The sequence below is a fragment of the Bos indicus genome, chromosome 19, assembly GCF_029378745.1.
Source record: "Bos indicus isolate NIAB-ARS_2022 breed Sahiwal x Tharparkar chromosome 19, NIAB-ARS_B.indTharparkar_mat_pri_1.0, whole genome shotgun sequence".
Classification (NCBI taxonomy): domain Eukaryota; kingdom Metazoa; phylum Chordata; class Mammalia; order Artiodactyla; family Bovidae; genus Bos; species Bos indicus.
In genome coordinates, this window is record NC_091778.1 from 15,964,406 (window position 1) to 15,979,700 (window position 15,295).

General features: G+C 37.9%; 1 protein-coding gene across 3 annotated transcripts in view; it reads right to left on the minus strand.

Moving 5' to 3' along the window:
- The window catches only part of AP2B1 (adaptor related protein complex 2 subunit beta 1), a 108,343-nt gene that overhangs the window by 47,069 nt on the left and 45,979 nt on the right, over positions 1 to 15,295 (minus strand). For all 3 annotated transcript variants that reach the window (XM_019981350.2, XM_019981349.2, XM_070772648.1), the window contains exons 13-14: positions 11,376 to 11,635; positions 6,885 to 7,077 (exon numbers count right to left, since the gene is read on the minus strand). In XM_019981350.2, coding sequence (XP_019836909.2) covers positions 6,885 to 7,077; positions 11,376 to 11,635 — 453 coding nt within the window. The remainder of the gene's footprint in view (positions 1 to 6,884; positions 7,078 to 11,375; positions 11,636 to 15,295) is intronic.

The window sequence follows — 15,295 nt, forward strand, 5'->3', positions numbered from 1 at the left end:
ATGGGACAGGGGACAGAATGTGATGAGAAGTTCCTAGAATGGCCATTACTGGTCTCTTAGGTCAGATATAACTCAATGTTCAATGTAGTAAAAGTCCACAGGAGCAGCTCTGTATCTGGTCTCATCTTCCTTTGCAGTAATTATCTGACGATGTACTTGTTCACAACTATATTCTCAATACATGGAATACAGCCTGACATAGAATAAGCACTCAAATATTTATTGAGTGACTGAATGTTTCACTAACCATATAAGCAGCGCTATTATTTCTTGGGGAGATAATTTTGAAATGAATCACTTCACTGGTGAAAATTATCACAAAATGGATAGAAGGCTGACAAAATTGTTTCACTAACTGCCCAGAGCACCGTTATCTCCATCAACACAGCCAAAACATATGAATAGAACCAATTAAGGGGAAAAAATGACCCCGTCCCCTCTATTCCCAACCAAAGCCAAAGCTTTTTCTAGAATCTGAATATATTGTCTGAGTGGTTTTGACTGTCAGTTTTCATCACAAGAATGCACCATGCATCATTTTATTGCCTTGAAAGCACTTGCTTTGTATCACAGCTCACCACCAAATAGCTGGGAACACAGGATTTTGTGGCTCTACTTGAAAGAGGGTAAGATTAAGCAATCTTAGTCCTTTTGCTGGAAGACAGATGTATAAACTTATCCAATCCCTCTTCTCATTAATGAATATTTTTATTGTCTTTCTCAAACTTTCAAGTGCCTCCTAGTGGTAAGCTAGCTCAAATTCACATAGAGGGCACCAAATCCCATGGATGGAGGAGCCTGGTGGGCTACAGTCCATGGGGTCGCTAGGAGTCAGACACGACTGAGCGACTTCACTTTCACACATTGGAGAAGGAAATGGCAACCCACTCCAGTATTCTTGCCTGGAGAATCCCAGGGATGGGGGAGCCTGGTGGGCTGCCGTCTATGGGGTCGCACAGAGTTGGACGTGACTGAAGTGACTTAGCAGCAGCAGCAGCAGGAAGTATATCATGGAAAGGCCTAGGGCAAGCAAGTCTTGTGTTTTATCTTAAAACATTCATAAATTTTACATTCTAAGCCTTAATACGGTGTGTTTATGTTGCTTGCCATAGAGTAAAACTTAACACTACAAGATGAGGAACCAGGTTTATCCTGCAGCTTCAGATGCACCCTATGCTCTGCTGTGTACTCCAGAGATTGTGTACTCCAGTTTGAGAAGGATCAAAGTTAAGTGAGACTGGACTCTATTATGGAAGATGACAATAACAAACTGCAGGAACCACAGGACACTGAAGGTGTGTATAAACTTTAAAGTTTTTAAAAAGTCCTGGGTTCAAAATCCTGACTGAGACTTGCTAGCTATGCGTCCTTCAGTTATCTGTCAAATAAGACCCAATACCAATTACCCTTCAGACTTATATTTTGAGGATTAGAAATCAGAAAAGTTCTAGCACAGAGATTGGCACTTGGTATTTGGTAATTATTCCTCAAACTGCCTGAGACCAGCCTTCACGAAACCTATGCACTGATAAAAGAGACAGTGGTTACAAAAAGCCACTTAAGGATTTACCAGGCAAAACTGGGCTACGATTTACAAAGCTCTCTCCACAACACTTCCAACTGTAAAACTTAAGTTCTTAAATCACAGTAAATCTTTTCCAGAGGAAGAGAGATGGAGATGTAGCATGGATTTCCCATGGGCTAAAGAAACCTCAAAATCATTACTATAATGGTGCATCAGTTAAAATATCTGAAAGGTAAAAATCTGTAAGAAACAGGTAGGATGTTCTGAAAAACATACAATGGGGTCTGGAAAAGGCAGTTTCTCCTCTCTCCTACTCTGTTTTAGCTGGGCACTCTGCGAGCACATTTCTCTAGCAGGAAACCCCCTGTCAGCATAGAGAAAGGGCATTCTGGATGATGTTTCTTCTTCATTCTTGATATACAATATCACCATTTTTCTAAACAGAGTAACACACAGCACCTTGGATGAAAAGAAGGCCATAATTTAGCCAAGGTCTTTGCTGACAGTCTGAAAATAATGGAAACAAATAATCAAGATTCAATTATCACTTGAGTGCTCCTTAGAGATATCACACTCACCAGCACATGTTGTATCTGTATAATGTGTATGCAAGGTTTACACACATGGGTGCCGGGTCATCTCCCATATACACCAAACCAGAAGGGTCTGCACTGTCAGAAAAGCCACACTACCCAGGATGAGCAGTTTCTTAGATTTGGTAGCTGGGGCATCAAAAGACACCCATACAGCTTCTAAAACAAAGAAGTAAAAACCCCAATAACACTGAAACAGTATACTGCACTGCTCTACACATAGAACAGATCAATCTCATAAGTTTCATTAACTGAAATTCATTCCACATCAAGCAGACAGTGAAGTCTGTACTAACAGAAGGAAACTATGTTTTAAACAAAAGAGAATATGCTAAAGGACAAGGAAAAACTAAGGAGGAAAGTGAAGAGTATATCAGAAATCCACTTTCATTTAAGTCCAGTGATACAGAAACATTTTTAAAAATCTGAAGCTCTGTACACATCAATGATTTTCAAAGGCAAAGTGAAGTGAAACTTGCTCAGCTGTGTCCGATTCTATGCAACCCCATGGACTATACAGTCCATGGAATTCTCCAGACCAGAATAGTGGAGTGGGTAGCCTTTTCCTTCTCCAGGGGATCTTCCCAACCCAGGGATTGAACCCAGGTCTCCTGCACTGCAGGTGGATTCTTTACCAGCTGAGCTACCAGGGAAACTCAATGGTTTTCAAAGAACTACCTCTAAAAAAGATAAACAAACAAACCAAACAAAAACAAACAAAAAAACACCCAAGAAAACAAACCAAATAACAACAAAAAAACACCATGTTAAGAATCACTTGGGCGGCATGATGTGCACATGTGTGTGTTTTTTTTTTAATGTCACAGCTACATACCTACCTCACTCTGGTTTAAGAATAGCAGCTGTTATATGAGTCACTATTATTGATGGACAAAGGCTAGAGCCTTCAGGTAAGTTGTAATAAATAATAATAATAATGAATGAATGGATTGACAAGTATTTCCTGAATAACAGCTCTAGAAAAGTCACAATTCACTAAATCTCAAAATTCTGTAAGTGTGATGATGAAAGAGGGGAAATAAAATCTAATGGGAGGTTCACCAAGATATGAAAATGGAAGAATATTACTGTCCTCTAGTGAATTTCAAGTTTTAAGACAGAGGAACAGAAAATGGATAGATAATCTAAAATACAAGACAATTTTCAGTCTCCAATTATGGACCATGAGCGAGGGTAAATGAACCCTGAGCAAGGGTAAAAGAACCCTGGGAATGAGCAACTAAATCTAAATTGGTCAAATTCAACCTTTGGCCAATTTCTGATAGGCTGGATCACCTAATAGCAAATCACAGTAAGAAAATGTCCTAGAGTTGGGGGTAAGGGGTGAGGTGGGGAGGGACAGAACAAAGGTAAATTCAGAGAGGACTATTCTGTAGGAGGTGCCAAGACTCACCAGAATATAATTCTGTGGTAATCACTGTCTTGGCTTAAAGACCAATTTTTAAACTCTCTACCTAACTTTATCTGGAACTTCACTTGGCTCAATATTCTCAGTCTTGGCTGCAAAATTAAAATAACCTGGATATTAAAAAAAAATAACATCATTGAAGAGAAGTGGACAACAGAGGATGAGATGGTTGGATGGTATCACTGACTCAATGGACATGAGTTTGAGCAAGTTCTGGGAGATGCTCAAGGACAGGGAAGCCTGGCATGCTACAGTCCATGGGGTGGCAAAGAGACACGACTGAGCGACTGAACAACAATAGGGTCCTATCTCTCAGAAATTCTGTTTAATTGTTCTAGAGCTAGGTACAAACACTGCCAGTATATGTATTTTGTAAATACCAATTATGCAGCTAGAGTTGAGAACACAAAGCTTGGAATAAAAGGTAAGTAGCTGCCACGCTTCATTAGCAGCACACCACTGACCTCTATGGGTAAGGTTCTGTTAGAAACCAATGATAAAAGCAAGCAGAAACTTTGCGGAGAGCCTTTCTGAGATGAACACTGACGACGTAACCTGAATGCTGCTTGCCAGACAACCACGTATGAATAACTCTGATCCAGGCTACATTTTAAATGGGGACCTGGGTCAAATTCTACCATACCCAGCAACATTCTTCTTCCTAGAGAATAAAAGACAGACTTTTAACAAAATAATTTCAAGAGTTTCATGCCCTCCCTCAATGTGAGGCAGAGTAGGAGCCATCTTTCCAGGAATGTGTTTACTGAAGTCAGGAGAAAAAGTCACGGAGGTTTATCAATAGCTATTCCAACACCAAAGTGAAGTGGCTCACAGTGATTACAGATATTCCATGTCTTTATGATGCAAAATGTTGTCCGCAGACATGGGTGTCTGTTAGAAAAGGAGACTCCTAGGTCATACCCCAGACCAACAACAATTGTCTTGTTCAAGATCTCCATTTGATGTATGTACACATTAATTTGAGGAGCACTGTTAAAAAGGTAAGGACTCATTCAAAAAACAGCACTATCTATATAGATTAAATAAAAACCCTGAGAACTATTTTTGTCTTTAGATAATTTACACAAGAACAATAAAAGCTTTTTAAAAATGGCACAGACTACTGCTGCCACAGAAATTCGTCTTTCACACAACCAGATTTAGGTCTCTTCCTTGTGATGTTCTCTTAAAAGGAATCTTGGTTCTTTGAGTGAATATATATTTAACTGCAGACAGACCCAAAGCAAAAAGAAGGGCTTTTCCTCCTCATTCTGATTTCTGGGATATATTTGTATCGCAGAATAAGCTGAAGAAACCTGCACGTAAACACTTTCTAGGGCTATAACACCAAGAATGCCATTTTAAATCTCAAAGTCAGAATAAGATAAAATTTAGAATTACAGGAACATTACTGGGCTTACACAGCAACCCCTATATAATATTTAGACATCCAATTATAAAAAGTTTATTCTCTGCCCCAAAGAGAATATCCTTTGCAAAACAAACAAGAAAAAGCCCACATGTGACTTAGTCTACTACAATCTAAGAAAGTTCTAATCAATTTTCTTCCCGATATAAACTTTCCAGAATTCTATTAGATGACTGGATTGGCTGCATAAAATATAAAGAAAAAACTCACTGGTGTTAAGGACCAGCAAGAGATAAGATAAAAAGAGTTAAGATACCAAGCCAAACGGAAATAATATTCTCTTTCCTTCCATGCTAGCTAAAGTGGGTCAAGAAACAAGAGGACAGAATCCTGGGCCAGGCATCATCGAAATACAGAGCCTCTTTCTCCCTTCTATCCTTCAAATTTAATTTCTTTGTCTTCTTAGGTTCAATGAGTCCACCATATTGTAAACTTCTAGAGAAATAAGCAGGGTTGTTAAGGCATAAACGTGAGGATAATTTAACATTTAACTTGTAGTTCATACGTCAACAGAATACGAAGAGCTGTTTCAACGTTTAGAAGGGATTTCTGGGAGTCTGCATGAATATTTCAATATTCATTTGTCAGTCTCCTGAGTCTAGAAAGGAGGCTATACAGCAATGCAGAATATCACATGAGGAAGCTATTCAGTCAACTCTGTTCATTAAAGAGATCTGAATATGAAAAGCAATGCTTATATTCACACAAAGACAAAAGGAATGCTCATCTGTGTCACCATTAGCTACAGTCCAGAGCTTGGTCAGTATATAGACCCTGGAAGCAGTGATTTCCATTAGTAAAATGTATCATCCACAGAGATATGATGGTAACCCTATCTCCTTAGACTCTCTCAGTCAAAAGTTAATGCACCTGTACTGGCTGGTATAAATCCCAGACATAATAACACTGTTCATAAAGTAGAAGAGAAAATGTCAGTGTATGAAACAGAAAGGAAGGCTGTTTTGTTTATATAATCTCTGAGGACATAATATTTTTGTATCTAAGGCACTGACTTTCAATTTCTAATTCTGGGAAATAAATCAGTTTGTTGGGCATATATATAGTCATCAGGTTGGCAAACATCTTATTTGCAAGTGTCCTGCTAAACAGCTTAATTCCACCACAATTAAGTATCTAATTTGCAGGGAGCCATGTGATAAGACCTCTTATTTCTCTGGCCTGCCTCTCTACCCAGATGGAAGGTCATCCTTAATATTTCTCATGTATCCTGCACAGCAACAGTAAGTAATTGGCACATATTCACAGACACTTTGGACTTTGGAGCCTTTTAGTATTAGAATCCTGGAAGCTAATTAAATTGGAAGTATGACAGTGTGGAGTGGGAGATGTGGATGGAGAAGAGGAAAAAAGAACCAATCAAGAAGTACTTTCCAACTGTAAGAAAGATACATTAAAAAGAACCCAACCACAAATGGCTCAAATGTCTGCCTCAGAATCTTTCAGAATTAGATAAGGTATAAGCCAATAAAATACTGAAATAAAAAAAGGCAAAAGCTTGAAAGCCTCAAAGTAGGATGATCACTATGAGATCATTTAAATGATGTTCAGGTCAAAAGGGGAATTACAGCGGCCATCCAGAGTTAAGCAGCAGGAGCAATAATAAGCTCTGGAAAGGCAACTAGGTTGGTTAAACACCAAAAGTTCTATTTAAAGGCAGGACAACAAAATAATCCTGTACACATGCAAACACTCCCCATACAGTATCATTTAATTCTCTAGAGACACATAATCCTGTCCTTTATCAAAGGACATTGCTCTGCTTGTCATCTAGCTCTAAAAAGGTGAAAGATTAAATGTTCTTCAGCATATCAATAATTAAAAATAACTCCCAAAATTTAAAAACAAAAAGAATTTAAAAGAACTAAAAGAAAGAAGGAAGATGCTTACCAGACTATCTAGGCCTCCTCCCAAGAGATCCACTGCTCCCATCTGCATGGAAGATACCTGTGGCACATTGACTGGGGGACCAAGGTCAAGGTTTAAAAGATCCCCCAGAAGGTCACCCTGGGAGGGAATAACCTGAGGCTGCTCCAGGTTGGTGGCAGTGGTGGTGCCCACAGGGCTGTCTCCTGCATCAGTGCTGCAAGGTACAAACAGAAAGAGGGGAACAGAGAAAAGTCAGTTTTAGCAGAGACTTGGTAACAAGGCAACGAGCCAATGTCATATGCTCTTATACAATATAACCTCTTCAATCAATTTTATATTATACCATATATACAACGACCTCATCAATCAATTTTAATTGAGCACCTACTCTGTAAGGGAACACTGTAATGAGAACTCTGGAGAAATATCTAAAAAAAATAAAGAGAGAAATATATTTCCTGTCTTCAAATAACTTACACTTGAACAAACCAACCCCAAAACCAGTACTGACAAAACAAGTGGAAAGCACATTCACTGCGGAACAGCAGAAATGAGACTGTGTGTCTGTCTGTACAATGACAGACTATAGATGAGATGCAGACGGGGCTGATTCCCAAAAGCTTCTGAGGATGGTTTTAGGGCTAGATTTTTAAGAATAACATAGCATAGTTATAATGAACTACCAGGGAGAGACCTTCCAAAAATGAAGGGATAGTTTGTGCAAAGGCATAGAAATAAACAATTTGACTTTTACGGACAGTGAAAAAATCATATTGGCAGGAGCAGACACTGTAAGATTTAGGGGAAATGAAGACGAGAAAAATACAACTCTGAAAACAGGTCTGGAGAGTTAATTTTTATATGATAGGCAATGCTGAATCACTTTTATTTGTTGAACAAAACTAAAAATAACATTTAGAGGAACACTATTCTAGCAGCTGTGTGACAGTGGACTGAAGTTGGGAGAATGGACATGAAGATGAGCTAAGAGTAATTGTTTAAAAAGGGAATAGTGAGTTTTAAGAAAGGACTAGTCCTTTTAACATTAAATTGATTACTCTTAGCTCATCTTCATGTCCACTCTCCCAACTTCAGTCCACTATACACACACCCGCTACAGTAATGTTCTAGACCTGTTTTCAGAGTTGTATATTCCTCATCTTCAAGTCCCCTAAATCTTACCAAGTGAAAAAAAAATCTCAAAAGAAAATTTCCAGCTCAGTTGGCTTCACTGTGAAGTATTCCAAACATTTATGCAAAAAGTAAAACCAATTTTAGATAAACTTTAATAAAACAGAATAGAGAATGGCAATTGAAAAAATCTGAAAGTTCAGTTTTGACTATTAAGGAATTATTCCTAACTTTGGCTTGATAATATAATTTTTTTAAAAACTGCTTATTTTTTAGAGATACCAATTAAAGTACTTATGAATGAAGTGATATGAGGTCTGAAATTTAAAATACTCCAGTTCCCTAAAAAAAAAATTGTGGGAGTGATAAATGAAATAAAATTGGCAAAATACTGATGACTGTTGAAGCTGAGTGTTGATTATGTTTTAACATTCTATCTTGTGTGTTTTCTAAGACATAAAATAATTTTTTAAAACAAAAAATATTCTGTAAAAATCCCATTAATAAACAAATGCTTTCTCTAAAAACCCTGGGTAGGTTTTTTTTTAATTATTTTTTATTGGCGTAAAGTTGCTTTACAATGTTGTTTTAGTTTATGCTGTAGAGGCAAAGTGCATCAGCTGTGTATTTACATATATCCCCTCTTCCTAGTTAGGTTTTGACAATGCTTGAACAAAGAAGAAAGAAGAATCAAATTCAGAGGAAAAAACAAACAAAAACAAAGAAGCAAAAGACTAGTGATGCTCCTTATAAGAGGAATCTGGAGGGGTAACAGGGAAAATTATATGTTGCTTTCAATTCTGTTAAGTTTCAAGGAAGAAAAACAAATAGCGAAGTTCAATAGACAGCTAAAGCCAAGGAATTGGCAGTCAAGAGTTACAGAAGTAAACCTGGGAAGAAATTCATGCACACACTTCCAGTGAAATAAGCAGAGTAACACTGGGGGTATTGTAAGAATGAGGCAATTAGAGTAAGATGACCAGGACCAAGCTTTGGCTCCACTAATAACTAGTTGCATGCATTGTCCCAGACAAGTGACCACCTCTCTGAGACAAAGCTTCCTCACCAATAAAATGATAACAAAACAAAGCAATCTATTTTAGGAAGGATCAAATGAAGTGAGTGAAAGTCGCTTAGTCCTGTCCAACTCTTTGCCACCCATGGACTATACAGTCCATGTATTTCTCCAGGCCAGGATATTGGAGTGGGTAGCCTTTCCCTTCTCCAGGGGATCTTCCCAACCCAAGGATCGAACCCAGGTCTCCTACATTGCAGGTGGATTCTTTACTAGCTGAGGCACCAGGGAAACCCAAGAATACTGGAGTGGGTAGCCTGTCCCTTCTCCAGGAGATCTTCCTGACCCAAGAATTGAACCAGGGTTTCTTGCATTGTCGGCGGTTTCTTTACCAGCTGAGCTACCGGGGAAGCTCCAAATGAAAACATGGTATAAACTGTAAAGTTTTGTAATATATCAGTGGTACCCCAGGTGAGCTATTTAAAATCCAAAAAGATGATGCTATTAAAGAATTGCACTCAATATGTCAGCAAATTTGGAAAACTCAGCTGTGGCCACAGGACTGGAAAAGGTTAGTTTTCATTCCAATCTCAAAGAAAGGCAGTGCCAAAGAATGTTCAAGCTATGGCACAACTGCGCTCATTTAGCATGCTAGTAAGGTTATGCTCAAAATCCTTCAAGCTAGCTTTAGCCTCAGTGAGGCAAGAACTTCCAGCTGTACAAGCTAGATTTAGAAAACGGAGAGGAACCAGAGATCAAATTGCCAATATCACTGGATCACAGAGAAAGCAAGGGAATTCTAGAAAAATATCTACTTCTGCTTCACTAACTACACGTAAGTCTGACTATGTGGAACACATTAAACTGTGGAAGAGTCTTAAGAGAGATGAGAATACCAAACCACCTTACCTGCCTCCTGAGAAACCTGTATGTGGGTCAAGAAGCAACAGTTAGAACTGGACATGGAACAACAAACTGGTTCCAGATTGGGAAAGGAGTAGGTCAAGGCTGTTTATTGTCAACCTGCTTATTTCACTTATATGCAGAGTACATCATGTGAAATGCTGGGATGGATGAAGCACAAGCTGGAATCAAGACTGCCAGGAGAAATATCAACAACCTCAGATATGCAGATGACACCACTCTAATGGCAGAAAGTGAAAAGGAACTAAAGAGCCTCTTGCTTGATGAAGGTGAAAGAGCTGGCTTAAAACTCAACATTCAGAAAACTAAGATCATGGCATCTGGTTCCATCACTTCATAGCAAATAGATGGGGATTAAATGGAAACAGTGGCAGATTTTATCTTCTTGGGCTCCAAAATCACTGTGGACTGTGATCCACATGACTGCAGCCATGAAATTAAAAGATGCTTGCTCCTTGGAAGGAAAGCTATGACAAACCTAGACAGCATATTAAAAAGTAGAGACATCACTTTGACAACAAAGGTCCACATAATCAAAACTATGGCTTTTCCAGTAGTCATGTGCGGATGAGCGAGTTGGACCATAAAGCAGGCTGATCGCTGAAGAATTGATGCTTTTGAACTATGGTGCTGGTGAAGACTCTTGAGAGTCCCTTGGACTGCAAGATCAAACCAGTCAATCCTAAAGGAAATCAACCCTGAATATTCACTGGAAGGACTGTTGCTGAAGCTGAAGCTCTAGTACTTTGGCCACCTGACGCAAAAAGTCAACTCACTGGAAAAGACCCTGATGGTGGGGAAGACTGAGGGCAAGAAGAGAAGCGGGCAACAGAGGATGAGATGGCTGGATGGTACCACTGACTCAATGGACATGAGTTTGAGCAAACTCCAGGAGACAGTGAAAGACAGGGAAACCCAGTGTGCTGCAGTCCACAGGGTCGCAGAGTCAGACGCGACTTAGCGACTGAACAACAAAAGACTTTTTTTAGACGTAATACTACTGCACATTTAATAGACTACACTATAGACCAGATGTAACTTTTGTATGCACTCAGAAATACGAACAAAAAATTTGTGACTCGCTTTATTGCAGTGTTCTGGATCCAGAGCCCACAATCTCTATGGTATGCCTGTATATGTTTTTTACCAAGTTTTCAACTATGGGAAAATTTCTAGCCTCATCTTTTAGAGTCTTAAGCAACCTTCAAACTTTATCCGTTCAGAAAGTTTTTACCACAATTTTCTAAAGGCATAATCTTACCAACCCTGAGATTAGAACTCAAAAAGGTCTTTTATCCATTATATGTGTGTAGTCACTAGAATTCAGATGAAGCCCCCAAGGCAGCAGAACAGGTTTACCAAAAGCATAGCAAAGCTTAAGGAAGACCAACTTCGTCTATACAAAGAATCACTTCTCAATCAAACCAAGTTTACCTGCTTACCTCCCATGATGTATTGGCAAGTGTTTGCGATGGATTCCATGACTTCCTTCCACAAAAGCATTGGGCGGCTTATGGTACACTGAGGCCAAAGAACCAATGTGGCAGATTAGCTCATCCAGTAGAGTTGGCTCAATAAGATCTGTCTCCTCAGAAATCAGTGGCTTTTCAGACAAGACTACTTCTTTAGCTGTGACAGGATCAGTTGAGAGAAGGCGCCAATAAATATAGCCCCGGTCTCGAAGGTCAGGATTATCAGAATCCTAATGAAAAGGCAAACACAAGAAGGTTTAAATGTAATTCTTTTCCATATAGAAACTCAAACTGCTGATTTATTATCAAGGTAATGCTGTAGCAATTTATGCAGGGTTGGCTGTTAGAAGATATTTAGACTCAATATGTTTTTAATATACTCATAATTCTGAAATCTCTAATGTTTCAAAGAATTTAAATATAAATTGAGGTTAGTTCTAAGACTCAAATTCAGAAAGGAAGTTGGGAAGAAGAAAATAAAGTTTAACCTAAGAAAAATCAATTGCTTCAAATGTCCTTGGGACATAAAAATGTTTTTAACTGCTATAAATATTAGCAGAATTATTCATGAAACACATCTTACATATATTTCACCCATACCTTCTTTCTTTATTCAAATATTAAGTATCTCCCGTGGAGACACTGGCTAGGCCCTGGCAACAGAGACAACATATGGTGCCTGGCTTCAAAGAGCTCAAAGAACATTAATTATTTATTAAAATATGAGAGGTGCTATCATCTAAATAATAAAAAAAAAAAACTGTTTAAGATAGCATATAAAACTAAGTGCTTCTAAAAAGGGTGACGGATTTAGTGTCCTCGTTTCTTTGTGTGGTGGTTAAAATAATTTTATACATGATTGTGGCTGAGGAAAATTTATTATCAATGCCACAGCACAATTTAGAAATGAATAATATAAAAGTAAGTCTCCCCCCAATCACCCAGCCCTCCCCTACCTTAACTCCCCCATCCCCCAAGTACCCATCCATATGAATAGTGCACTATGAGCTCACACACACACATATATTCATTTTACACAAAGCCAGTTTCATTCTATACTCCTCCTCACGCTGCTCTCCATAGTGGCACACACAGCTGTCATTTTTCCACTATATACACAGCACTGCATCATTATTTACCAGTGTCCCACTGATGAACATTTAGATTGCTGCCTCCTTCTCCCTCCTTTATACTATTCAGTTTTGTGGTCATTACAAAGTGGCAGTAAATATCCCGGTATCTACCTCCGAGAGTCTGTCTATATGGTGGCATTCATCTACCCATGAATTGTTTCAGTGGTATTATGTTATTAAAGGCAACAATCAGCCACATTTCAATTTCTGTATCTAAAACATACAAAGAAAAGTATTTCTTTAAAGTAGGCCAGGGTTTTCCCATGAGTCTGTACATAAGCAGATGAACTGGTTCATAATTTAGCCACTTAAGGCACTTGCCATTCAGCTCAAAACCAGAAATGACCCAGATTGCTTTACATAGATTTTCTTCATCATATGAGTGTTTATTTGAGTGTTGAGTGTTTATTTGCACCCAACATGGATTGCTGGTTAAAAATAAAAAAGTATAAAGAAAACTGAGATACAAGCTAATACAGCATAAAAATGGTAAATTTTATCTCAAGATAATCTTTATCATATTCACAGGTTGCATTATTCTAAAAGAAATGTACATATACATTCTTTACTTAAATCAAACTATCTGTAGTATTTGAAATGCCATTAAAAAAAAGGAAACTGACAATATCCAAATTAGATGCATTTGTTTTGCTGCATGTTGAAGCAGGAAGTTTGCTCCTGAGGAAGTGTTTATAAATAGTTGACTGAAATCTCCTTAGATTTTCATTTGGAAACAAAACTTAAATATTATAAAACATAAGTTGATTTTTTTAAGAGTAGAATACAAGTTTCTCCGAGTATCACATCAGGAAAGCAATCCCCATCCCAGGTTTTATTGATATTTAAATTCAAAGTTTTAATCTGTACACTCAGTCCCCAAAGCACGTCATTTAAAATCTGTAGACTATGTTTTTTATTACACAATGAAAATGAATACTACACATTACTTAACTGGGAAAATTTTAATTTGTCTAGTAAGTTGTTAAATGTATTAAAACTATACAACACAGCTTAATAATATAATCAAAGTAAAATTTTTTTACTTCAAATTATTTTTCTCATATATCAGCTACATATTTAACCAAAAAAAAAAAAATTCCTGTGGAGATTCACAAAATACATACTTCTATGAAAAAAGCTTGAGTCCCCCACAAATTCAAAACACTACAATAGGGTAATTTCTAGAGATAGAATCAATGGATTAAAGAGGGTACATGCTATAAATCTTAACAGTGACTTTACAATTTAGTCCTATGAGAAACGAGAAAATGAGTGCAAGTTTTTCATGACCAGAAGTCAAGAGTGGACAAGTATCTCCACTGTCCAAACTCAATTATCCTGAGGGCTAATCTGATAGGCCAACTATCAGCAGGCCTTCAATGACTCACTATTCACATGGAAGCCACGATAAATCAGGCCCAGTCAAGACTAACAACAAAAAAACAGAATCTTTTATGATTTTACAGTGTCATTATGTGTTTGGCGACTCAGAAAATTGTTTGGGATCTACTGTACTGCTACTCCGATAGGCCCTCGTGTGGATCTCAAGAAAATAATGTATTACCCAAAATTTGAGAGCTTCAAAACAATTCTTACCAGGCAAGCCCTAAAACAGTAATTCCTAAAACTATAACATGCATCAACATTTTAACACACCAAGAAAGCCATTTAAAGCACAGATTCCAGGGCTAACCCAGAGTTTCTGATTCATTATGTCAGAAGGGGGGGCCCAGGGTTTCTGATTCATTATGTCAGAAGGGGGGGTCCAGGAATTTTTATTTTCAACAAGCACAGATGATTTTGATGATGGTGGTTTCTAGCTCACATATGGAAATACCAAGGTGAAGACTTCTTTCCATGTACTAAAAAGGGTAATTACTAAAGTTTGGACACTTCTCTGTGTATTCTTTATATTTCCTTTAAAACCATCAAAGTGAAAACGAGATCTTATTAAAGGCATGGATTCAAGGGTTGTTCTTTTTTCATAACCAATAGTATTTCTAATTATACAACCATTTTACTTAAAATTAGAAGCACAAAGATTTCACACATACTTTCCTGAATCCTCAGCATAGATAAAGAACAAGATTAAGTCTACTATGAAGATAGAGGCACAGTGGTGAAGAATCCACCTGCCAATGCAGGAGACACAAGAGACACGGGTTTGATCCCTAGGTCATGAAGATCCCCTGGAGAAGGAAATGACAACCCGCTCCAGTATTCTTACCTAGAGAATCCCATGGACAGAGGTTCCAAACATCTGATATGGGAAAGAAATCTAGTCAGACAAGCCATTCAGAGGGGCAGTTAACTACATACTTATGCATAAGAGAACCTAAGACTGGTTAGGAATTTTTTACAGGGTCTCCAAGAGAAGAAAATATATGATTAAATAAATAAATACTTTGATAACAAACCCAAACAGGATAGTTTCTCATATACAACCCTTACTATAGGATGATGATACCAGTGTAATTCAGTAAAAACAATTCTAATAAGGGTCAAATCCTTGTTAGATCCCCAGCTCTCTACTAATTTGGCTTGATTCAGTGGTACATCCAACATCTGTAAGAACACAGGCAATTCTCCCTAACACTTTATCTCAGGTAAATAATAACAGTGAGTCTGAACTCTGACAAGAACCTAAAATACAGCTCTCCCATACTGCCTGTTAAAATACAAATACAGAGGTCTTAAGAGAAAAGGGACAGGGTTCAGAACTTGTGAACACAATGGAATCTACCAAGGACACTTGCC